The 24,496-nt window shown below is 39.7% G+C and overlaps 1 protein-coding gene across 2 annotated transcripts; it reads right to left on the reverse strand.

Moving 5' to 3' along the window:
- Positions 1-2,079: 2,079 nt before the first annotated feature.
- Positions 2,080-24,150, reverse strand: prkcdb (protein kinase C, delta b). 2 transcript variants are annotated; one of them, XM_046875356.1, is made up of 17 exons: positions 24,002-24,150; positions 13,403-13,524; positions 11,801-12,067; positions 9,605-9,770; positions 9,175-9,206; positions 8,626-8,711; positions 7,640-7,769; positions 7,175-7,275; positions 6,949-7,036; positions 6,516-6,646; positions 6,213-6,386; positions 5,791-5,882; positions 5,381-5,443; positions 5,079-5,217; positions 4,372-4,560; positions 3,920-4,048; positions 2,080-3,247 (listed from the first exon to the last, which is right to left on the reverse strand). In XM_046875356.1, the coding sequence occupies exons 2-17, from the start codon at positions 13,509-13,511 to the stop codon at positions 3,089-3,091; spliced, it is 2,055 nt and encodes a 684-aa protein (XP_046731312.1). In that variant the 5' UTR covers positions 13,512-13,524; positions 24,002-24,150; the 3' UTR covers positions 2,080-3,088. The 2 variants fall into 2 exon arrangements, with proteins under 2 accessions (XP_046731312.1, XP_046731313.1); XM_046875357.1 differs by lacking the exon at positions 24,002-24,150 and adding an exon at positions 19,286-19,306.
- Between the last annotated feature and the right edge of the window lie 346 nt (positions 24,151-24,496).

Consider the following 24,496-nt stretch of genomic DNA (forward strand, 5'->3'; position numbering starts at 1 on the left):
ACTGCAGTTCACCTGCTTAGGTTAGATCTCTCCCTGGATAACCTATGAAGTTACACGGAAAAAAAACAATCAATAATGAATCTTTTTTTTCACTCATCGAGAGAGAGAGAGAGAGAGAGAGAGAGAGACTGCTGGATTTCAAGCTCTATTCTACCCTCAGTGTAATATAAATATGGCGGAATATTTCTGCAAGCTCAAGTCTTTACTTAGTACTAGTGACTTTTTTCCAATAAAAAAATTATAACAATAATTTTTTCAATGTTTAGCCTATAAAATAGTCCTGCTTTATGTCAGCTGTGCAGTGCAAATGGATTTGCATTATTATTATATTATATAATATATAATAATATATTATATTTATTATTTTATATTGCATTGCTACACAAATGGCTGTTGCATCACTCAGTTGCAATGCAAGCTTTCCTGCGAGGGCTCGAACAGCCTATTGAGAGTTTGCTGCTATTTTTTAATTATTATTATTATTATTGTTTTTTGTTTGTTCTTGGAGGAATATTGCCCTTATTTTTCAGCATTTCCAGGTTTTTACAGGTAAAGCAGACAAAGGCGGAAAAACCCAAGCCACGTGTAGTTGCTCGCCGCGACCACAAGATGGCGATATTTTCTATTAATCTCCAGGTCAAATGTTCAGCGTTGAATAAAAAAAATCGAAAGAAAGAAAGAAAGAAAGAAAGGAAAAGGAAAAAGAAAGAAAGAAAGAAAGAAAGAAAGAAAGAAAGAAGAGACAATTAAGGACTTAGTGTGGTTTTATATTGCAGTGGGTAAAACGAAGCTAAAATCCTTTATTGTAAGCATTTATTATAATGTAAGTTCTTGGATCTTCTGGCGCTGTGACTTTCAGTTAAAATTAAATAAATAAATACATATATTAACTAATTAATTAATTAATAAAAAAGGATATTTAAAGGCCGTACAAAGAACAACTCTGCTGTCTCTATGTTGCTGTGTTGCTGTAGCGCCATCTGGCGGTGCGGAGTCACGCGGTCAAAGGTTTTTTGCTTCTTTTAAAGGAAGCAAATAATCCTGTAATACGAGTTACTTCTATTTCCGCCTTTTTAGTTTCTCTTAGTAAGCACACAGGCATGCTGGGAAAAAAAAAAAAGAGAGAGAGAGAGAGAAAGAGAGAGAGAGAGAGAGAACAAAGAGTTTGGGAGGTAGAAAAAGGGAGAGAAAAGGAGCTATATATATATATATATATATATATATATATATATATATATATATATATATATATATATATATATATATATATATATATATATATATACAGTACAGACCAAAGTTTGGACACACCTTCTCATTCAAAGAGTTTTCTTTATTTTCATGACTATGAAAATTGTAGAGTCACACTGAAGGCATCAAAACTATGAATTAACACATGTGGAATTATATACAAAACAAAAAAGTGAACTGAAAATATGTCATATTGTAGGTTCTTCAAAGTAGCCACCTTTTGCTTAGATTACTGCTTTGCACACTCTTGCCATTCTCTTGATGCCTTCTTTGAAGAACCTACAATATGACATATTTTCAGTTCACTTTTTTGTTATGTTTATAATTCCACGTGTTAATTCATAGTTTTGATGCCTTCAGTGTGACTCTACAATTTTCATAGTCATGAAAATAAAGAAAACTCTTTGAATGAGCAGGTGTGTCCAAACTTTTGGTCTGTACTGTATATATAATATATATAAACTTTTGGTCTGTACTGTATATATTATATATATAAACTTTTGGTCTGTACTGTATATATAATATATATAAACTTTTGGTCTGTACTGTGTATATAATATATATAAACTTTTGGTCTGTACTGTGTATATAATATATATAAACTTTTGGTCTGTACTGTATGCTCAGGTAGAAACCTATTTGTAAATGTTGTGAAATGACGATTTAACAATAGAAACGTGTACAAAAGCATGAAAACAAAGTTGTTCCACTGCCTTTGAGAAGTTTTCTTTCGAAAACATATGTAATCATTGCTTTTCTCATGAATTAAATGATGGATAATTCTTTATTAATAATTACGATGGAATAAATAAATGTAAACAGCACACACATGATGACCCCAGGCTCGTGGGATATGCTTTCTTTTTATTATACGGAGTTCTGAAGAGTAACTATATATATAAAAAAACATCCTTATCTTCCCAACAATGAAAACAGTTCAGAACAATATACATACATATATGTATTTATTTATTTATATACAGTCTTTTATTTTGTAAACACCTACCTGTTTAATAACATTACATACACTAGATCTCAATGATTAATTGATGCGGATATTAAACCTCCACCAACTGTTTATTACGTAGCAAAATGTAGTACCGTAGACTATAATAGCATGATTTCTTTCTGGCTGCTGTTTCTAGGTCTAAGGAGTGGATTAGCAGGATTGATTTTGGCTCCAATTTTGGAGATAGTGGGAAAGTGAGCCTCAAAAAATAAAAAAATAATAATTAGCAAAAAGTGCTTCATCGAGCACCCCTGCTTCTTGGTTTAAGGGGAATCCTGGTGTAAAAGCAAGGCGTTAAAAAAAACAACACTACTAGGGGAAACAATTACAGCAACACTGCTTATGAATAAGCAAAACTAGTGGTGTTGGGATACTACATAAATCCAGGCCAAACAAGGTTGGCATCTGGATTCCACCTGGAAAACACGGATTAGGGCTGAAAATGGGAGCGGCTTTCGTTTGTGTGTCCAACCAAATAGTTTACACATTTAGCACTTGCACAACTTCCTATATGTCAACACCAAAATACAGTACATCAGATACAGTTAACTGGATTGCATTCATGAGAAAGAGAACCGTAACCATATTTAGTACTCGGTCCCTAGGGGGCACTGTGGCATTTCTTTGCGAGCTGCTGCGTTTGAGGTTTCCTGATCTATTACACAGCAGAAGAGCAAGCTTGATCGGAGAGCACTAGGTCAAGGAAACGTTAGTATTTGTGGTTTAGACCTTTAGTGGCTGTGTAACACTGGTGTGTGTGTGTGTGTGTGTGTGTGTGTGTGTGTGTGTGTGTGGTGATGTCTTGTTCACAGCAACAAGAGACTAATTTCATTTCCCCAGAATGGACTCCATCGTGGGGTTGATGAACGAGAAACCGGCGAACGCCGATTGGTCCATGGAGTCGATCAGGTTCTTGTCGCCTTGGGAGAGGCGGGGCTTCTCGCTCAGGAACTCGCGGTCGAAGTTGCTGCAGTCGCTGGGAGATTTCTGCGATTGGAAGAGAGCGACAGTCAGTTCTCCCGATAAACGTCTGGCGATCCTACTGACTGCGTTACGCTTCATTAAAAATCAATTCCTTTCTAATTAGAGTGCATTCGCTCGGGACGCTCGCTTGGCTTTTCCAGCGCATGCATCAAACTGGCGTGTGGAAACAAGTCTGCTTTATTTTTCTACTCCACAACTCAGTAATTAAATTACAAATTCTGATAAAATCTGAGAAACCTGTGTGTTATTCCAGCTAAAAGAGATGATCGTCTTTTATTCCTACGATCTAAATACACGTTTGGGTACGAGTATAAATCATTAAACCCCTTTGGAAAGACATTGTGTACAATGGAATTTTCTCTTCAAAATCTTGGTATAGTTTTGCACACAATTACTGAGATGAAGCCTGAACAATTTCTGGGCGAGTTAGAGAACTATGCTCCTACTGCTGGGATTATGGGGCTATGAGCTTATCTACAGCCAAGGAATCATTCATCAGCATTTGTTTGGTTTATAATGATCAGATCAAAAACCACAGAGTCACAGTTTCTCTAATGACTTATGTAATTAGATTATTCATCTTGATCATATGTAATCACCACAGGATAATATTTTGTCTTCGCTGATAACTAAAGAAGTATAGACCAGACAATTTAACAAATCTAAAGACCGTACCACTTTAGGCTTGAAGGGGGGAGTCACTTCTCGCTTCTCCAGGACAATCCAGTTAATTGTCTTGAAGAAGGGATGTCCACGAATGTTTCCCACAACACCAAGTCGGCGGGTCGGCTCTCGCTCGAATAACTACAAAACAACGATTAGAGACAGATGTAAGTTATTATAACGGTGATAACGCCCAGAAAAAATGTAAATGTTTAGCACCAGAGTTCCATTTTTCTTTAAAAAATATATAATAATGTTCAGAATTAGAATTTTATATAAAACGACATACAGGCGATTTTAAAGCCACAAAGCGCATGGTTTTAATTTGAATAAACAGCACAACATTGCTACATTTTTAAAAATGTATATCATTGAACATGTGGTGTATAAGTGCGTTTTGTAATTAGTGTTGTAAACTTTTATACAGACGTCGCTTTCATTAGCTTTTAGTTTAAACAGTTTACCTTTTCCATCAGGTCCTTGGCCTCCTTGGTGATCCAGCGTGGGAAATGAGGCGTGTCCATCCTGATCGACTCAAACAGCTCGTCCTCATCGTCACCTTGGAACGGTGACTGGCCAATCAGCATCTCGTAAATAAGCACTCCGAATGACCACCAGTCCACTGAGAATGTGTATTTCTGCCCTAGTAAGATCTGCAAACACACACACACGTACAGATGCACGGATTCTGATTTAATCGCTGCGATGCCTTCGAGCTGGTCTTCCATCTTTGGTGTTTGTGGTGGGAATTAGAAGTTTCTAAATGATTAGAGACGACATTTTTCCAAGTTGCGTTATACAGCACGAAAGCGGCCTCTAGAGGCCAATCACTGATACCACATGCCGTTTATTCGAAGCATGTAACTGTTTTTATTTATTTGGAGCGTTACTTCTCTTTCACTTTAAATGCAACCTTTTGTTGTCCTTAATATTTATTAATACATTTATTTCTATTTAATTTATTAAGTGGATTTTCACAATGCAGTATTTTTTATATTTGTAAATGTTCAGTACTATTTTACATGTAGTGTTACGTTTGCAGTTGTTATCCATTCTAACGTCTAGTCGGAATTGGCTTTGGTAAAATACGCACAATTTATTTCAGACACTGTAAACCAGAGACATGAGAAAAACCTTGCACACTGGTAAGCAAACACACACACACACACACCTCTGGTGCGATGTAATCGGGTGTTCCACAGAAAGTGGTGGCACGATGCTCTCCGAATACATTCTCCTTACACATGCCAAAGTCTGCAATCTTAATGTGGCCGTCTTTGTCCAACATCACATTATCCAGTTTCAGGTCCCTAAAAAAACACATTGAAGAGCGAGTCATGATCGATTCATTATTTTATGAACTGTATTACAACGACATAACAGTAAGATGTTACATTATATCCTTTAATGAATGTCATATTAATTGTTCAGACAGATATGAGGAAATACCAACCATCATTTAAAGCATCTCACCTGTATATAATGCCTTTGGAATGAAGGAACTGCAGGCCGCAAACAATTTCAGCAGCATAAAACCTGACGTAAAAGATGGTTGTTTCGGGGGTCAAATTAACATACCAACAGTATCATACAACAGCACATACCCAGTACAATTAAATCAGTATTTCAGTATTTCAGTTTATATGTTAAACAAGGATCTAAAACAAATAACCTCCATGCAATGAACATCACAGACAGCCTTCGTGTTTAAGAAAATGTACAACAATGCATATTTGGAGCATCTGATCGTCGACTTCATCAGATAATCCCATAAGCACTCTTCTAATTTTAGTCTAAGGATTTGTTCGGAGTACTGAAAGTACCGGTAAGTCTTGTTTGGCTGGTAGTGCGGTTGTTTATAGGAAACTATGTCAGTCACTCACGTAGCTCTGTATAGATCAAATCTGCCTTTGTCCTGAATGTGAAACATCAAATCTCCTCCATTTAGATACTCCATCACGAAGAATAAGTGCTCCTGTGGGTACAAACAAAAACAAACAAAAAGAACAAAAACATTTGTATTAAATAAATCAATACTATTTTGACAATTGACAATATTTGGTAAAAGTGACAAAGAGAAACCCCGGCTCATTAAGAAACTATGTCTTCGCTGCACAAGGCAGACCGGTAATTCCGTCACGTGTGTCATGTGATGGATTTTAACATTATACAGAATTAAACCTAGATATGAATTCAAACGTGCTTTGAGATGATAATCAGGATGCGTAATACGATGTGCTCTCTAGCGTTCTGTTGCAATACTCGAACACTAAACGAAGCTCGACAGAGAGAACTGTTGCCGCACCTTGGTCTGGATGGTGGAGTAGAGGTGCGTGAGGAAGGGGTTTTCCCAGGCTAACGCCAACACCCTTTTCTCCACCATCGTGCACTCCACGTCATCGTCCATTAGCACCACGTCCTTCTTCAGCGCCTTCACTGCAAAGAACTCGCCCCGGCCCTTCAGCTCTGCCAGCAGCACCTAGTTTCATTGTGTATCATAGGACATGTATATGAATATAGCGATTCTATTATCGCTTTAAAATATGTGCATTTTGATGCAGGTTTGGGTGTTCACTCTGTGTGTGTGTGCGTGTGTGTGTGTTCTCACCTTGCCAAAGCTGCCTTTACCCAACACTTTGTGGAATTCAAACTGGTCAATGGACAGGTATGTGGAATGTGTTTGGTGTGGAATGGTGGAAGGTGTGGGAGTGTGACCGTCCCACAGTTTGTTAAGGTCTCCTAATATATAAAAAAATAAAAATACAGGATAATTTAGTAGGCACACTCAATGCCTAGATATTCCTGGAAATAAATAATCATCATCATTAGAGGTGGGGAAAAAAATAGAGTATATTATGATCGAGGTTTGCGAACACTTTCCGAGCAATACAGCAATTTTGCATTAATAGTAACTATACGCAGTTTGAAATAGATATAAAATAGCCACAAAAGTGGATTGTGATCATCTCAACAGCACATCTGGAAAACCAGACTTCATTTGCAATAAAGGAAAGAAACATAATGGAATAAACTAGGCTTACCACTTGGGTCCAGCGGTACATTTTTGGCTATATCCTGATAGATGCCGATGTCCGATAGAGTGGGATCCGGGCGCTTTGTGGAGGATTTCTGACCAGAAGAAGATTGAAAAAGTGTCATTAAAACTTATCAAGCACCATGATGTCAGTACAGAGATCCAGCTGATACAACGTAGTAGGAACCGAGCGCAAGTTGTGATTGGTGTAAAGCATGTTGTGAGCCACCTACCAAGCTAACTTGATTCAGGGCTTCGGCTAGAAGTTTCTGGTTTATACCACAGAGGTTGGCAACTTTAGTCTGGCATTTGTGGTGGACGTTCATCGCACAATCTAAATACAAAGAAGGCAAATATTGAGATTAAAAAAGAGAAGCGAGAGAGTTAGGAAACGGAGTCAGAGTACTTCTCAGGCAGGATGACAGCAGCGACGTAAGCTCTGAGGGTACTTTACACACACCTCATATATCATTCAAACCAATTTAATCTCCTTATTAATGTATTAATAAACAGATAATCCATCTTGCATGATTGAATCAGTTTATTTCAATCCGATTTCGACATGATTTCTTTGAAATCCTTGGTTATTAGTCGTGCATTAAAACAATAAACATGAGGCAGAATAACAGATGAGAATTGAGTAGATTTTTTTTGAAATACTAAATCTGACGACTGACAGACAAGAAACCCCATCTCACCTTCACATTTCAGACCTTGCTTGACCATTCCCCATAGCAGACTTCCACAGTGATCGCAGAAGGTAGGACTCATGTAGTTGTGTGTCTTGAAGCGATGTGGCATGTCGATCTTGAAGCGCTCTTTCTGGAACTGCAGACACACAAAGGAGCCATAATTTACCCACCAGCATACACCCAGGGATCTGTGATGCTGTACGTAGCCTTCGCCCTGCTGCATGGTGCTTCTCTAATAAACCAAAATCTCAAGCGTTTCTGCCTTTTCTCTATTTCCAGTAACTACTACCAGACACATACAGCTTTGAGAAGCTCAGATATCAGGTAGTTCGTTAAAGTAAAACACGAGGACTGCATCGTGAATTCTTGTTCCCCAAACAGATAATTAAATGTGTAGTGGCTCTGTAGCTGCCTCGCTGTCATTAGGTGCAAGACTGAGCTGTGTGGGCTTTAAGAATGCATACACATCTATTGATTGATCAATGGAAGACTCTGATCCTTGTGCCCCCTGTGAACCATGTGAGACTGACCTGCCAGACTGCTTTAAAAATAAACAAGAAGCATGATTTGGTGTTTATATTGTAATCTTTGTTTTTTTTTTTTTGTGTCACAATGTTGAGCCTTTAGTGTGAGTGTTATGAGAAGCTGTAATTTCATAATCACATGGCACAGCTTACAGAATCGTGTCACATCTGTAATTTTAACATGTCTGTTCCTTGCTGGCTAATTTCGTTTTAAGCGTGTACCGCTTTTAAATCCTTTATAATCCTCCACAGTATTTTATAATCCTTGTTTAGTATCCAATTCTATGCAAATCATTCTCATTCCTGCTGGCAAATTCCAACCAATTGCACACTGCAGATCAGAATTAACACTGAAGTGAACTACAAATGGTCCCATGGTCACCGCCATGTGCTGTAGGCCTGATAGAGACACCTTTACTGTCCGCCGTGTGTGTTTATTTAACAGATAAACAGTGCGTCGATCCTTACCACGGTGTCTCGGCTGTTGGTTGCCGTTCCTGTGCATCTCCCGATGATCTTATCAATGCATTTCTTGTGAATGGCCGCATTGCATTCTGGGGGGGAAAAAAGACAGAGGGCAGGGGACAGAGGTAACATTAGGTGCGTGCTTTCCTACTACAAACAAGATATTACTGTTGATAACTACGATTAATAATGAGCCAAAAAAAAATCGCCATATTTATTAATAAACTGGAACTGGAATGTCCTTGGTCCAGATTTCTTTCCTCTCATAACACTACATGGTTACGAAGATGTCAGACTACAGTATAAAGATTCAGTTCAAGATATATTTAAGCATTAACGAAAAAATATATATTCACTGTATTTGTTTTTTTTCTTCATGCATTTCTTTTTGTTTTTCCTTATAACTAATCTGATAGCTAGTAGTACAAAAAAGGTCATTAATATTGTCAAATGGGTGTTAATGTTACTTTGACGCCTGGTTTTGTGTGTGAAATGTTGTTACTAATTCTGTGTGTGTGAACGGAATATAAAAAAAAAAAAAAAAACACTTACGTCTGCATTTGTAGCCCTGTTTATTAAGTCCCCTATAAACGAACAGAGAAAGTGTTAGTGTATGAGCCACATTAAGGTTTCAATTGTACAGTTCAGGTGACACAACAACTTTTTTTTTTTTTTTTTAGAAGGAAGAGACACGGTAGAGGAAGGAACAACCTGGGATATTTAAAACGATTTCTGATCAGTCATTTCTCACAAATAGATCAAAAAGACACCCGAAAACTCTTTTACAAACACAGACAGATAATACCAGGTATTCCTTCTTCCTGTGATAAGTGATAGTGTGCAGCAGACAGGAGCAGGAAGCTGAGTGCAGTTGAAATTTATCAGCTACGACACACAAACCTCTAAACAACACGTATTGCTTTTATTACTGGTTTGTGGAATAATGCATTCATTTTGCTAACATTTCCAGCCTTCCACTCACCAGACGAACTCTCGGCAGACGGAGCAAAACGTCGGCTGTTTGAAAAAGGTGGCGAGGAACTCGTGGTTTTTGATGAAGTGAACCTTGGCCTGTTTGATGGCTCCTCTTCGTCGTTTCAGTGTTAAAATCCCGTCCTCTTCCTTCTCGCTGATTGACGCTTTGCTCTCTGAAAGACAGTTGAAAAAAAGACGTTAAACACATGCGAATGAATCCGCAATGAGATGGATGCTACGGTAGTTGAGGAGATCATGTATCACGAGGAGATCACGAGGCTATATATCTATAATTTTATCCACAAATTGTTTTTAATAGAATAATGCCAGTGAACATCACTAGTGAACCACTGCTATAACATTTATTAAAGTTAGTAGTTATAATCATAAACCTCTATCAATTTAATAAAAAGGGTTTAACATGTTCATTGCTCTAATATGAACTTACTTCTTAATATAACTAGCTGATATCTAGAATTGTTTATGGGTATAATAAATTAAGCAAACAAAAGACATAATATAATCTTGATTGCTGTGGTTGTTGTACCTTTTTTTTTTCCCCCCCCTTCATGCTGGCTGTAAAATGTCTAAGCCCACAATCAGATGCCCTCCCCCCCCAAACCCACCCTGCTGAGAAGAATCCCCTAAAACACAAAACCGTACCACTCAAAGGGGAGTTCCGGTGTATAGTTGTGTAAAGCTAGCACTGCTTTTTACACTCTATCGATTTACACACTGACTCATCTCCCTTCCCCCAGTGGGTCGGCAAGACCGGGCAAATGTTCCGACCACAGCCACCTATCAATTCTTTGGCAGGCGTGTTCTTAAGTTGTAATTTTGTAAGTGCAAAAATGTAGCAATAACGAATGTAGAGTGATTTCCTCATACACAGAGACCGTTAAGCCTAGTTTGTTTTTTGCGGATTAATTCATGCGCTGCACTTTTACTTCGCTTTTACACGTCTAATCTTTATGAAGAGGTTACCGAACAGTAATGCTGTTAGATGGTAATTCACTTTAAATATATTTTGTTCACGCGATCGCTGCGGATATGAGGATGCTCATTTCTATTGGCGTTCCAAGACTATCAGCGCTACTTTAGTGCTAAGATAATAGCAATGATGATGATATCACAGTGTTAATTATACTACGACAGGCGTCAATTAAACGTCACTGCCACTGTCACAAGTCATACCACATGTGCGTGTGTAAGTAAAAAGAATTTATATATTACTTAATATGGTGTCATTATGTGTCATATGTATCGGCTGTGTGTATATAATATTTATATTATCATTGAGCCAGCATTTTAACGGCTGAGAAAGACTCAAGGAGCAGATTGCGGAAGTGAAACTGGGCCTCTGACTCATCTGACGACTAAAGTAAACAAAAATGGTATTGTAAGACAGCGTTGATGAAGAAGAGTGTGAATGAGCGAATCAAAGAAGGACAAAGAAAAAGCTGCAAAAGAAACAATGAGAAGGAAAGAGTAGAGAGGCATAGAAAAGGCAAACGTTATGTTTCGGTTTATGGCTTATTGACAGGACGCGGTGTTTGGTGCGTGTGTGTTTTGGACTAGAAGCTGCTGTCGTGGGGCTTGCTCACACTGAGGACAGAGCAGAGGCCTGTTCAGACATGAGCTCTATAAATAGGCATGACTGTGCCTCTTTTCAGGAAGCCTATGAAACCGGGGTGGAACCAGTGAGAATGTCTGCCATCTCACACTACACACACGCTTCACTAACATTGTCCTAGCCACTGCATTTGGTGGCAAATCCTTCTGTACATTCCCACACCATCATGAAGTTTTCCTTTAAAAAGGACACTTTATTCTTTATTCTCCCACACTTGGGGCTTAACTTAACTCCTCATCACCACTAGAGTGCACTGCACAGGGGAATTGGCGAGAATCAACAATTTACTGACTTTATTAAACACATAGTGCTAACCGTCAATTGTGTTTCCATTTGTTTTAGTTATTATTAACTAATTTTCTTCCTTGATTTCTGATTTATACAACCGAGCAAGTTTCAACTAAAGCTCAAAACAACCGTATTAACCTTTTTAAATCCAATTTATACATGCCTATTTTTAGTGTACTTATATGCATTTTCGACGTAAATTTGGCACAACATCCAACATTGATAAATTAGTTTGTGACTAACATCTGTACATGTAATGTACATGTAGAAATGACCACCCACCCGAGTCATTATCTTCAACAAAGAACTGCACAGACATCATGACCTTTCCAGAGGGCTGCAGGTCTACCCAGAATTCTGCTCGGCCGTTGCCCTTTTTGCAGCGCTCGGCGAGCACCGATACGCCAACCGTGGCCTCGGAGAGAGGCTCTTCGGCCGTCTTCATCAGGAGAACCTGGATCACACGGCCTTCGTAGATATGAGCATCGAAGGTGGACTTCCATTCGGGGTACATGGTGGGCTTCCTCTGGACCAGAGTCTTTCCCCGCTCTGAAGAGGGAGAGAGAGAAAAAAAAAAAAAAAAAAGAGGGACAGAGTTAAAATAGCGAGTAATTCTAAAGTAGGCTCAAAACCGAAGAATTTGCTGGGCTGTGTTTCCAGACAGATTTCTCAATTTCTGCTTACTGCTTGTGCTGCAGAACTGCAGTCATTTTTTTTTACTGTTACTATGGTTATGTCTCAAACAGGGAAGTCTTTATTTTTTTTGTCACATTATCTCACTTTTGTCACCTAGAAATAATTCTTTCTCTGTAAATCCTTGAATTTTTTTCAAAGATTTTTTTATTAAGAAATATGTATTAATAATAAAAAGGTGTACAGAAGTATGCATTTAGACACAAACTAACCCATTATTAGGACGATGCAACAAATCCGGAGCCCTGATTCATAATCTGTGATGACTTTTTTGGCATGACATACATTATCAGTCAAATGTTTGGACAACTCCTTAAAGGTTTTTCTTTATTTTAATTATGTTCAACATTCTGCATTAATACTGAAGACATCCAAACTATGAAAGAACACGTATGAAATTATGTAGTAAACAAAAAAGTGTTAAACAACTCAAAAATATATTTTATATTTTAGATTGTCCAAAGTAGCTACATTTAGCTCTGATGACAGCATAGCACACTCTCTCATCAGACTCACAAGGTAGTCACCTGGAATGGTTTTTAATCACAGGTTTGCCTTGTGAAGAGTTCATTTGTAACATTTCTTGGCTTCTTAATGTGCTTTAAACCTTCAGTTGTCTTGTGAATACAGAGTCAATAGCCCCATTAGTGCTACTACATCTACTGTACAAATCCATATTATGGGTAGAAACACTCAGTTAATTAAAAAGAAAAGTCAGTCCTTCTACTTTGTGAAATGAAGGTCAGTCAATCCAAGCTCACAATCTTTAAATGCATCCCCGAATGCAGTCTCCAAAACCATTCAACACTATGATGAAGACCAAGAGCTACCTCTGCTGCAGAGGATATGTTCATTAAAATTATCAGGCTTAGAAGCCACCGATTTACATAAATGCTTCTCAGAGTTCAAGTGCCAGACATATTTCAGCATCCACTATTCAGAGAAAACTACGAGGCCTTCATGGTCAAATTGCTGCAAAGAATGATTACTTCAGAAGAACAAAAAGCAGAAGAGACTTGCCTGGGCCAAGAAACACAAGGAATGAACTATTGTGATGAAGTGCTGCAGAAGACCTGGCCTGTTTAGAGAGTGAATGAAAAGCAGCCAACTAGCACTCAAAACCTCTGGCAACCAGGAACCACTCCAGGTGACTACCTCATAGGTGTGTGTCTTAAACTCAGACATACTAACCCGTGGTGAGAGACTCCTTCATTTTGATGGCACAAAACGGTGCATCGGGCAAAGGAGGAAGCGTTCCCAAACTATATTCGGTAAAGGAGATCCGCAGGAACGGAGCCATTGCCAACACACACCTGAAACACACAAAGAGAAACAGAGATATGGAGATCAAACAGATGTTCAAACAGTTGTGTGCAGAGCTGGATCTATGTGCAGGAAATGTCCGATTTGCTGCGTTGCCACAGAGAGAGAAACTTCCACATTTAAAGATGTGACAGTAACTGCTTATGCGAAAGCCAATTTTCATCAGGCTGTGTAATGATCGTAGATCCACATGTGGAAGTGTTTGAGTTTTGTAAAAAAAAATTATAAAAAATAATAAAAATAATTTTTAAATAATTAATTAATTAATTAATTTTTTAATAATAATTAAATAAAATATATATAAATACCTATTAGTAAATAAAACATATGTGCCTCAAAAAAGAGGATATCAACAGTGCACTTCTAGCATCATATAAAAACTGAAAGCAACATTTTACATATAGGGTAGTGGTGACTAAATGGTTAAAGCTCTGAGGTACTAATTAGACGGTTGGAGGTTCAAGCTGCCAGTGTTGGGCCCTTAAGCAAGACCACTTATCTCTATCTGCTGAAGAACACTGTGTCCTGGCTGACCCTGTGCTTCAACCTCAAATTCTTACCAAGCTGAGATATACATAGAAAACTATTTCACTATGCTGTAATGTATATGTGACAAATATTTTGTAGTGCTCCGTCTTTTTTCGTGGAAAAAAAAAGTCTAATAAAAATAAAGTACATTTGGAGTGAACGCAGGCTTTCATCATTTCTAGTTCCCCTTCCTTTTTGTTAAAAAGTGATATTTCTCACATTGCTGTAGAGTGCCTGAAACACCTCTTCCTGTGTTTGCATCAGCGTCATGCCCTTTTATGTAGCAAAATTACATTGTAAAAACTCTTTTTCCAAACTGCTGTTGAACTGAACTGCATTCCTGGTGGCCTCGAAGCTCAAAACATACCTACACGCTCTAAAGTGACTCAATACACCAAAAAAAAGTGTCACAACTGGCCTTTACACCATTTCATAATGCCAGACAGATTAGAGTTCTGATATCCAATGAATATACATTTACTCATATGATAAGGAAACTTATGACCTGCGGACTTCTCAGGGTAAAGTTGTATGTCTGTAAAAACAAGGAAGTAGTCTGGAAGGGGTGACTTATTACTGAAAGGAAACTGCAAATACAGTGCACGTGGACAAACATCTGAAAAACCCAGGATCCTTCTTTAGGTCACGTGTTCACCGAGTATGAGTGGAAAGAAGTAGAACTCGGGTCTGATCACAGGTTTGAGAGCAGTTTAAACACTAAAAAGCGGCTTCAGAAAATGAAGAACGTGATCTCGGATCACCTCGGTCCTGTAGGATTCGAACTGATCCCGGATTAGAACCCGAGTCACACTGCTGCTGTAAAACAAAAAGACAGGGGTGTGCGAGTGCGAACACGTTGCTATGGTGAGGATTAAACTGCGACTGGGTACAGATTCCAGACGCCGTTTTTAGGTCTGTTCCTCTGTAGCCTGGACAATTTTCTTTGGAGCCCTAAAGGCCTTGCTCATTGTTCGAATTCAACCCCCAAGTAGCACATTTTTCCAACAGATAACTGTAATTTGCTTTTCCGAAGCCATTCCGAGTGCCCACTGCGATAAGGAGCTCTTGCATCATAACAGTACACGGTCTGGACAGCTGAACGTCTAAAGAGTGAGGGTCCAGTAAAGAAGGATGTACGTCTCTCTGCATGAGTGGGGCATTGATTAAGGGCAGGAATGAAATGTAGAGCAGGTGGAGTGGGACTGCAAGGGGTTTGTGTGCTTCCAGAGGTGCTACACACTCGCTACACACTTGCAAAAAAAGCATGCGGTGCTTGGATTTTAGACACAGACAAACCGGGTCATATAAAATATTTTTACACATCAGAGAACAGCATGAGAGAACTCGCACGTATAAGCTGGGAACCACACACACACACACACACACACACACACACACACACACACACACACACACACACACACATCGCTGCAGATGACTTTAAAAAAGACCCACTCATTTCCCCAGGAGAGAGAGAGAGCGGAAAAAATGAGCACACACTGCAAAGGAGGGGACAGCGTGACAGAATGACAGTCGGGTGGAACGTATACAAGATGCAAACACGACCGCAAACTTCACACCCGTTCATTTGATATCCATCCAGTCTGATCTATTTTCTAACCAAATGCTCATCACTTCTAATTCATTTCGAAGGCAGTTGTAGTGAGTGGCGTTCTCTGGGACAAACAAAACCGCTCATGGCGGTCTGTAGTTGCCTGCAAACGTGTGCGTATATATTTTTGTATACGTTCGTCTTTCAGGCAGAAAATCTTCCTCTGCATTCCTGATTATCGTAAGTGTGATCCACATCCTGCTAAAGTGTGTGTGTGTCGAGGCTGAAAACATATTTATTTAGCCTATTTAGTGGGCGATTTTTCTTAGGTAAAGGAGCAGATCTGGAGGAATCATAGATATAGAGTGTGTTTGGTGAACTGGGATATTTGTATGCTTTTTGTCCCCTCAAATTCACACGTTCACTCAGTTGACGGTGGTGATGCAGGTCGTCTCTTATCCCAGAGATCCGTCATGTCTGTGTTACCTTTTGGTTCTCCTTTTGTAGTTATACTGCCATAGCGAGTCTCTTGCCGGAGTCCCTAATTGCACAGTGTCCTTAAATTTCATACAACAATAAGGACACATAAAAATCCATATACTTCTCTCCCTGTCACTCTTTGTCTGTCTGTCTGTCTGTCTGTCTGTCTATTCAAACATGCTCCTGAGGTATCCTCTCATTAGATCTTCCTACTTCGTCCAGGCCTGCCTCTGGATAGTGTTCTCTTCGACTGGAGGCCACACTGTACAGCTCTGGGGACGGTTTCTTATCAACGCCCTTGGGATCCATGAAATTCCAGAATAAGAGCGGGAGCTTTGAAGATGGATTTGGACTGTAGTTAATGTCAACAGTCTGCTACACTGACTCAGAACTACAGTTTGCATCTGATCACCATCACTGCACACCTCAAAATCGTTTATCTGTGATCAATGGACATTCGGTGCCACCCAGATGAGGTTGAGGTTCCCTCGAGTCTGGTTCCTCTAAAGGTTTCCTCCTTTTGCCAACGGCTGGCTCATCAGGGACGAACTTACACGTAAAGAACATTCTTATTCATTCTTTATCACCGCATTATCTGTTTAAAGCTGCTTTGAGACAACGTTCATCGTTAAAAGCGCTATACAAATAAAAATGAATTGAAAACCGAATTGAGCCGGTAGCTCAGTAAACAGTGTGCCCCCCCCCCGGTTTAAACGACACAGTGTGACAGAATGTTCATTTAAAGAAGACTTAAGGAAGTGATGCAAAAGAAAACTGGAACCACCTTGCATCATGGACTTTCCCTCCTGACATTAAATGCAGCTACAAACAGAAAAAAAAAAGATGTAATAATCTTAAATAAATGAAACTTGTCTCAATCGCCTTACAAAATCAGCGATTAGTAATAAAACAAAAGTTTCTCTATTACAACATGCTGCTCAAGACCCCGCCCCTTTGTTTGATGGACAGCTCAAAAACAAGTCTTTTTTTTAAATCCAGCTTTAATTTAATCTTTTACTTCTTATGTGTTGTGTAAAAGTTTGTATATATGATTTAAGAGAATCAAATCCAACACATCAATCTGCATAAAATAAAACGCTGACGCTGCATATTTTTTAACCAGTTAAAAATAAATAAATAAATAACCCTTATATATTAGACACTACACACCGGTATACTGTAATTATGTTTTTCTGTCCTCTCTGTACGTGCACACATACACATACATTATCATCCAGCACACACACACACACACACACACACACACACACACACACACACACACACACACCAGGCTGTCTGGTTCGTGCCTAGTATACACACTGTGTGGCTGCACGGCTGGTGTGTTTGTTCAGCCGTAATTGCAGAAGACAGTGTAGTGCAGTGTAGACCCGTGTGTGTGTGTGTATTTCTCGGATACTACTCTCTAACTTCATCTCTTATGTGAAGACAAACAGTGTTGAAGAAGTCAGCAGAGTCCAGCCTTTGAGTAAAGACTGAGTGTTACTCTGGAAGAGGAAAAAATAAATAAATCAGCCTCGTCCTTGACGTATCATGTTTCTTATCCAAAGTAAGCCTGGCTTGTGAATGGAGCTTCACCTAGACTGCAGTCAGCACTTTTTTTTTGATAGGAAAGATAAGCTCTCTCACTTGTCTGGTTCTTTCTCACTGCTTGCCGCCCCTTTTCTCTCACAGAGGAGGTTAGGATTATAAACTGTAATATTACGCTCGGTCAAATGAAGCGCGAAGCTGTACGAGGTCCTGCGAGTCGAGTTCATGTGAGCGTGAGGAGCTTCCAGAGTCTTCTCATGAAGTGTTGCTGGGAAACAACAGCCTTTAAAACTTGGAGCATCATCACTGTGTGAGCAGAAGCAGGTGGAATCAACAATCACCATCAACATAGCTGTAATCCCGTTCCTCATCAAGGTGTGCGAGGAGTGTGTAGCAAAGTGTGGTCTGGTTTCATATTGCGACATAATGTGTGACGTATTGCTCTTCAATAAAAGAGCTGGATGACACTGCAAAAGATATCTTAGAATTGCTGTTTCAGCGTTTTTGTACCTTCACCAAAAGCTGACTTTTGTAAAATAATAATATTATATATTTTTTATTTTTGATTATATTCTATACCAGTCTTGTGCTCCTCCATTTCAATCCTTACTAAAGCATGTATGTGACACTTCTCAAGGGTCTTGTGTATCTCAACTGGTCACTGTGTTATTGATTCAAGCACAATATCCCTCTGAATTCTTGCATGAAAAAGGTAAACCCACAGAAAAATAAACAAAAGCTGCTCGTTGTAACCACAATTCTTGCACTTATTTACATCTATGCAGGCTCTGGCCTGAAGGAATGCTCTTTCAGGAAGCCTTTATGCTGAGCAAAGACTCGTGTAAGGAACGTAATGAGCCGTACAGTCAGATCATTGAGCGACTTCTGTTTGGATACAACGAGGCCTGAACGAGAGAGGCCAACCTGTTTATCCTGCCTGAAGTGTGTGTGTGTGTGTGTGTGTGTGTGTGTGTGTGTGTGTGTGTGTGTGTGTGTGTGTGGTGTTTAACCATCAGTCTCGGCATACTTTTGTCTTTAACGGGTGAAGCCTAGGTGTTGACTTGTGTCTAAGTGCTTCTCATCACATCTGAGCTCCAGACGGAACATTCTAACAAATATTTCTCAAAGCATTTCATTCCCAGTTAAAATAAATTTGGATTACCGCCAAATAACCAGATCTGCAAAAACGTTCTTAAAGCATTCGAAACATTAGCGTGAAAAACTTCACCTCCTTCTAAGACGGAGGATTTTTCTAAAAAATAAATAAATATAACTCATCAGCTACTCAGTATAAAAGATCTCAACATAAACACAAACTTGGATTCCAATCACACAATGTTGCAGTAATAAGCGTGACACAAGCGTGACGGTGACTATCGGTGACGTGGGTGCGTCCACGCGATGCCAGAAAGGTGAAAAATCCCTTCAATTCCATGCAAATACAGAGTGAGGTTGCAAAAACAGTAAAATGTACACAATTAGTCTCCTGACTCCTGTCAAACCTGAAATGTTTGCTGCTCTGCCCACTTATAAATGTTACTATAACAACCGATATTAGCAAAGTCTCCATGTGATTACACAGCACACGCACAGTTGAAATAAAAATCACTGCAATGTATGAAAAGTAGCTTCGCACTTACTGAGTGCAACAAGCTGCACTGCTTCCAAACCTGCCCCGCCTGGAGCATTGTGTCAGCGTGGTGATCAGACCTGGAGTACAGGTCCGGGGTGTGTTCGATCGCGTTTAAATCGTTTGAACGAGGCGAATCTGCGATGTGAGATTTACTTTACCTCGTAGTTTCTGAAATGCGAGTGCGGTCGAAAGCGTGCTTGTGAGACGTCGCTCTTTCGTTCTCTCTCATACGTGTGCGGTGCTTCATACACGCAAAAGAATCAGTTTATCAAAGAATCAAAAGAAAGAAAGAAAGAAAGAAAGAAAGAAAGAAAGAAAGAAAGAAAGAAAGAAAGAAAGAAAGAAAGAAAGAAAGAAAGAAAGAAAGAAAGAAGTCAAAAAGGGTTCAAGGTCAATAGCAAGGCAGGTGCCATGTGACTCATTCCAGAAAGCAATTGATTTCTCTCTTCCCTCAGGCTCAGAAACAGAAGCCCCCTCTCTTTCTCTCTCACTCTCTCTCTCTGACACACACACACACACACACCCACACACACAGCTCTGGCTAAGTGTGGAAGAGCTGATTCCTCTATAAAACCCTGTTTGCACATGTAGAGTGTTTGTGTGCAGGGGTGTGTGTGTGTGTGTGTGTGTGTGTGTGTGTGTGTGTGTGTGTGTGTGTGTGTAGAGGCATATATATGTATGCATATGTATGTTTGTGAGTGTTTGTACATGCGGGTGTGTGTGTTTGTATGTGAACAATCCCAGGGTACAGTCAAACCTGCTGAGCTACTTTCTCTCGGGTCCATTATCACACACAAAGAATGCAGAAACTTGCCTGTGTGTGTGTGTGTGTGTGTGTGTGTGTGTGTGTGTGTGTGTGTGTGAGAGAGAGTGTGTGTGTGTGTTGGCATGTCTCCCTAAAGGTGAAAAGGTTTTTGCTCTAGTCTCTCAGGGCATTAAGCCCGGTGTCCATTTCTGCTTTGTTCACACTTCACAAAGACTTAATTAACCTCCCGAGGCCACCCGCTGCACTCAGAGCACATCCTGTCTGCCTTTCGTTACCAACACAGAGCAGCAGAATGTGTGTGTGTGTGTGTGTGTGTGTGTGTGTGTGTGTTTAAATAATAGTCTGGTGTGTGAGTGAGGATTAATGTGTGCTGTATACACGGCTGTGTAGAAGTTACACAGATCAAAAAGGAGTAATAAACACACGTTGCTGGAAAACACACACACACACACACACACACACACACACACACACACACACACACAAGCATAGAGCAAGACAATATATATTGAAAGCAACTCTACAAAAGCCAAACTTGTTGGTGAGATCTATTGGAGACCCTCCCAAGAACCTCATAAGTACAAGAGTTGTGTGAAGTGCAAGAGCTACACGAGATCTGAGTCAGACCTATACGAGACCTGTGATGCAGGTCCAGCACATGAGATCTGTCTGAGAGGTGCATGAGACATGAGTGACTCAAGCTCTGTGTGAAAGCTACAGAACATCTGCGTAGATCTTATGAGCCGAGCGATTGGCGTGAACGAGCTCGCGAAGATTGCTGTCGAGAGCCACTCGAGATCTCTGCTGGAGATACGGCGTGGTCTTTGCGAGAGCTAGGCAAAAAGAGATCTGCGTGAGAGGTTGTTCGAGACCTATGCTGAGGCGAAAGGTTCACTCGAAATCTAAAGTCCCGGGGGAGACGTGCAAAGTCATGTGACCGCTCTGTGATACCTACTTAAGAGCAATGCGATTTCGAGAGTTCGATGCGAGCGCTTGATGCTCTCACGCGCTTCCTCTTAAGTAATTCTTTTGAGAGTGAGACCCGCCAGCTCAGGCTGTTTCTCGCAGCTTCTGCACTCAGTCCTTATCGTTATACTGAATTCAATCACACTGCACGGATTAATACTGAAAATCGGCCTACGTAATGAGAATGAATGAATGTCATGGGCTGTTCTCTTTGCTAGAACCGATAACAGGAACGGATGAAACCGCATGTGCATGCAACGCCAGCGTGCTTGCACGTCAAAAGAGAATGAGGCATGGTGCATGTCAGATCACAGCTCTGTGGTCAGTACAGTAACACTGCAAGGCACGGTGTACGGTGTCCTTAAAGCTGCTCTGCAAGGTAAACAATTAGAGTGTGTTTGCCACCTCTGTCTCCATTCGTGTTATGTCGATTCAGCAAAAAAGAGAAGTGGCAAACGACTACGGGGGAAAAAAAAAAAATATATATATATATATATATATATATATATATATATATATATATATATATATATATATATATATATATATATATATATATAAAAGTGCCGAAAAACTCACGCGGTGGAAAATGAGTCAGAGTCGAACTAGCAGATTGCACTGAGGGGTTCAGCAACAGCTTGCGAATGTTCTTTGGAAAAGCGCTGATGTGTCACCCAATACAATTACTGGATAAAAAGCGACTCCAGGGCATCGAGATTGAGAAGAGACGCAACAGAACAAACGTGTAAACATGAAAGTAAACAGATTCGGTGCTGTAGAGGTATTTGCAGGGCAGGTTGGGTTAAGGTGGGGTAGGTTTGGGTAAGAGAAGAGTAAATAGGTTACTGTGTTGGGTCATCCAAAACAATGAAATTTAATAATTAAAAACCACTGGATTTACCAAAGCACTTAATAGCTACGGTCAGTAATGAAGTCGGTTCTCGTTGTCGTTAAAGTAATCACAGGTATAAATAATCATACCAACTTTGGTGTTGACACTGAAGACTCCTTACACAGAAATGCACATTTATATGAACACTTACGTTTTTTTTTCTATAATGAATAATACATTTTCATTCAGTTAATAAAATATTATCAGGATTATACACAGATTTAATCAGAGAGAGAACTGCGCATTATTTATAATAAGAAATATATAAAAAGCATAACTATCATTGTAGTCTGACTTTTCTGCCATCTGTTTAATTGCTTCCACCCACACACACACACACACACACACACACACAATTATATTATTTTAATAATCTATAATAATAATCTATAATAAAAATTATATATTTTTAAAAATAATTTATATATATATATAACATTTTATTATTTACTTTAATCTTTTCTTTAATTTTACGATGAGCAACTGCAACCCAGTTCTGATTCTGATTGATTCTGATAATTTTCCAAATTCAGAAGTGTCGTTATCTCAGCAAACCGAAGCTTAACATCAAAAAAACCTTAGAAAACTATTTTTGCCCTTTAAACACTTATCTGTATATAAAAACCTTCTTAAATGTATTCATGATGAACCCATGAAATGCAGTCTCATTTATCATTACAAAATATCTGTTCTGCACACTGAACATAAAACCCTGCTTTTTAACTTGTACGTCATCGAATATTTGTTTTCATAAATAATTGAAAAAAGACGTTATCCATGTACGACATCATAACATTTCCACTGTCATAAATCCCCACGATAAAATATCAGGTGTTGTTCGGTAGTTCTCCGGAGGGAAGTCATGCGATCTGGGACGTGGCTGAAACTGAAAATGTAGAACAAGATGCCTGTATGTATTCCTCACACTACCCGGTGTCACTTATGTAGGTGTTGAAATCCTACACCGGTCTCTGGTATTCGGGACACCTGAGTAATGGCATGGACGTTTCGACCGAAGTGGGATTACACCTAAACTACCTGGTTTTCACCCAAGTTAGTTAAAATGGGGACACAATGCATTAGTGGGGTAAACCAGGGTATAGGTATGGGACGGCACTATGATACTTCATGATGTATTGGAGAAAAAATAGAGCCACCTTTTCTTGTCACTGATGCGGCAGACTTTTAGATCTCACGTTCACCTGAAGGTGTCGAAGTAGTTTACATGAAAAGATTTCATTTCGAGACTAAAGTCGAATCCTATGATTTCGTCTCTCAGGGCACCAGTGGTTCAGTGGTTCAGGCTCTGGGTTACTGGTCATAAGGTTGGGGGTTTAACCTCCACCACCATCACCACCTCCACCACCACCACTGGTGGACCCTTGAGCAAATACTCAACCCTGACCATTTAAAGAAACACTATTTACACCTGTCCAGCTGTTCTACACAGTTATAACCACACACAATCCTACAGAAGAGTGAAACCTGACCTGGATGTGATTATGACCTGAGCTGGCTTGGTTGATTGGACCCCAAAACCTTGAGGATTGAACTATTCAACCATTGCTTCCTCTATTTACTTGGTTAAGACAAATTTTCTACAACATGAAACAACTCAATGGTGTAAAAATAACTACAAAATTAAACCAGGAATATAAAGTTGGACTCAGAGTTTGGCCAATGAAAGACTTCGCTTATGTAACACACTGCACTCTGGGTTCCTCCAAAACCTCCAAACTAGAAACGGTTCGTGTTTACAGTACAGTCAGAAAACTACACAAAAACACACATTATAAACAGGGTTTATTGTTATTTCTTTGCGGTTTGGAAAGCGACAATAGTCGAAACAACACGCGTGTTATCGCTACTTCCTGCCCAAACCTGAGTGAGCGGTGCAGCCGGTGGTTGAACAAACTGACTGACTGACTGACTGAATGGGAGACACCGCGGTGTGTGTGTGTGTGTAGCCATTATAAAGTGCCATTATTTGACACGAGTTAAGAACCGAGAAAAACACCATATTTATATTAATTTCAATATACATGTTGTAAGTTCTTTTGTTGTTGCAACTCGAAGTAAGTTGTTAAATCTAAACTCACCACAGAGACGCGGCCGAGAAAATCTGCGGTACACGAACTCCTGACTTCTGCTTAACAAAGTATGCGGCGGACCGGAGAACTGAGCACACGGAGTGTTTGAGGAAGTGTGTGTGTGTGTGTGTGTGTGTGTACCCGCCCCGCTGTCATAGTCATTGGCCACGTCCATAAACCGCATACTAGCGTACTGAACAGTACGCAACAAACAGAACGCTACGCGCGAGTTCACTGCACGCGCGTCGCCATGACTACGACTCATTTACTCCATATTCCTGTACTAACTAGTGCGCATTTTTTGGGGAATTGCCATGGTGATACGATGTGACGTTTTCACAGGTGGGAGGGGGAGGGGATGGGGAAGTGGAAGGGAGCGGGGAAGGGGAAGGGGGCGTGGTCAAGACTACGTCAAGGACCTTGAGTCTACCTTATATTGATTGATTGATGACGTTTACAGATTTTTATTCATTTCTTTAAATGTAAGACTGGTTTCAATATATA

The sequence above is a fragment of the Silurus meridionalis genome, chromosome 19, assembly GCF_014805685.1.
Source record: "Silurus meridionalis isolate SWU-2019-XX chromosome 19, ASM1480568v1, whole genome shotgun sequence".
Classification (NCBI taxonomy): domain Eukaryota; kingdom Metazoa; phylum Chordata; class Actinopteri; order Siluriformes; family Siluridae; genus Silurus; species Silurus meridionalis.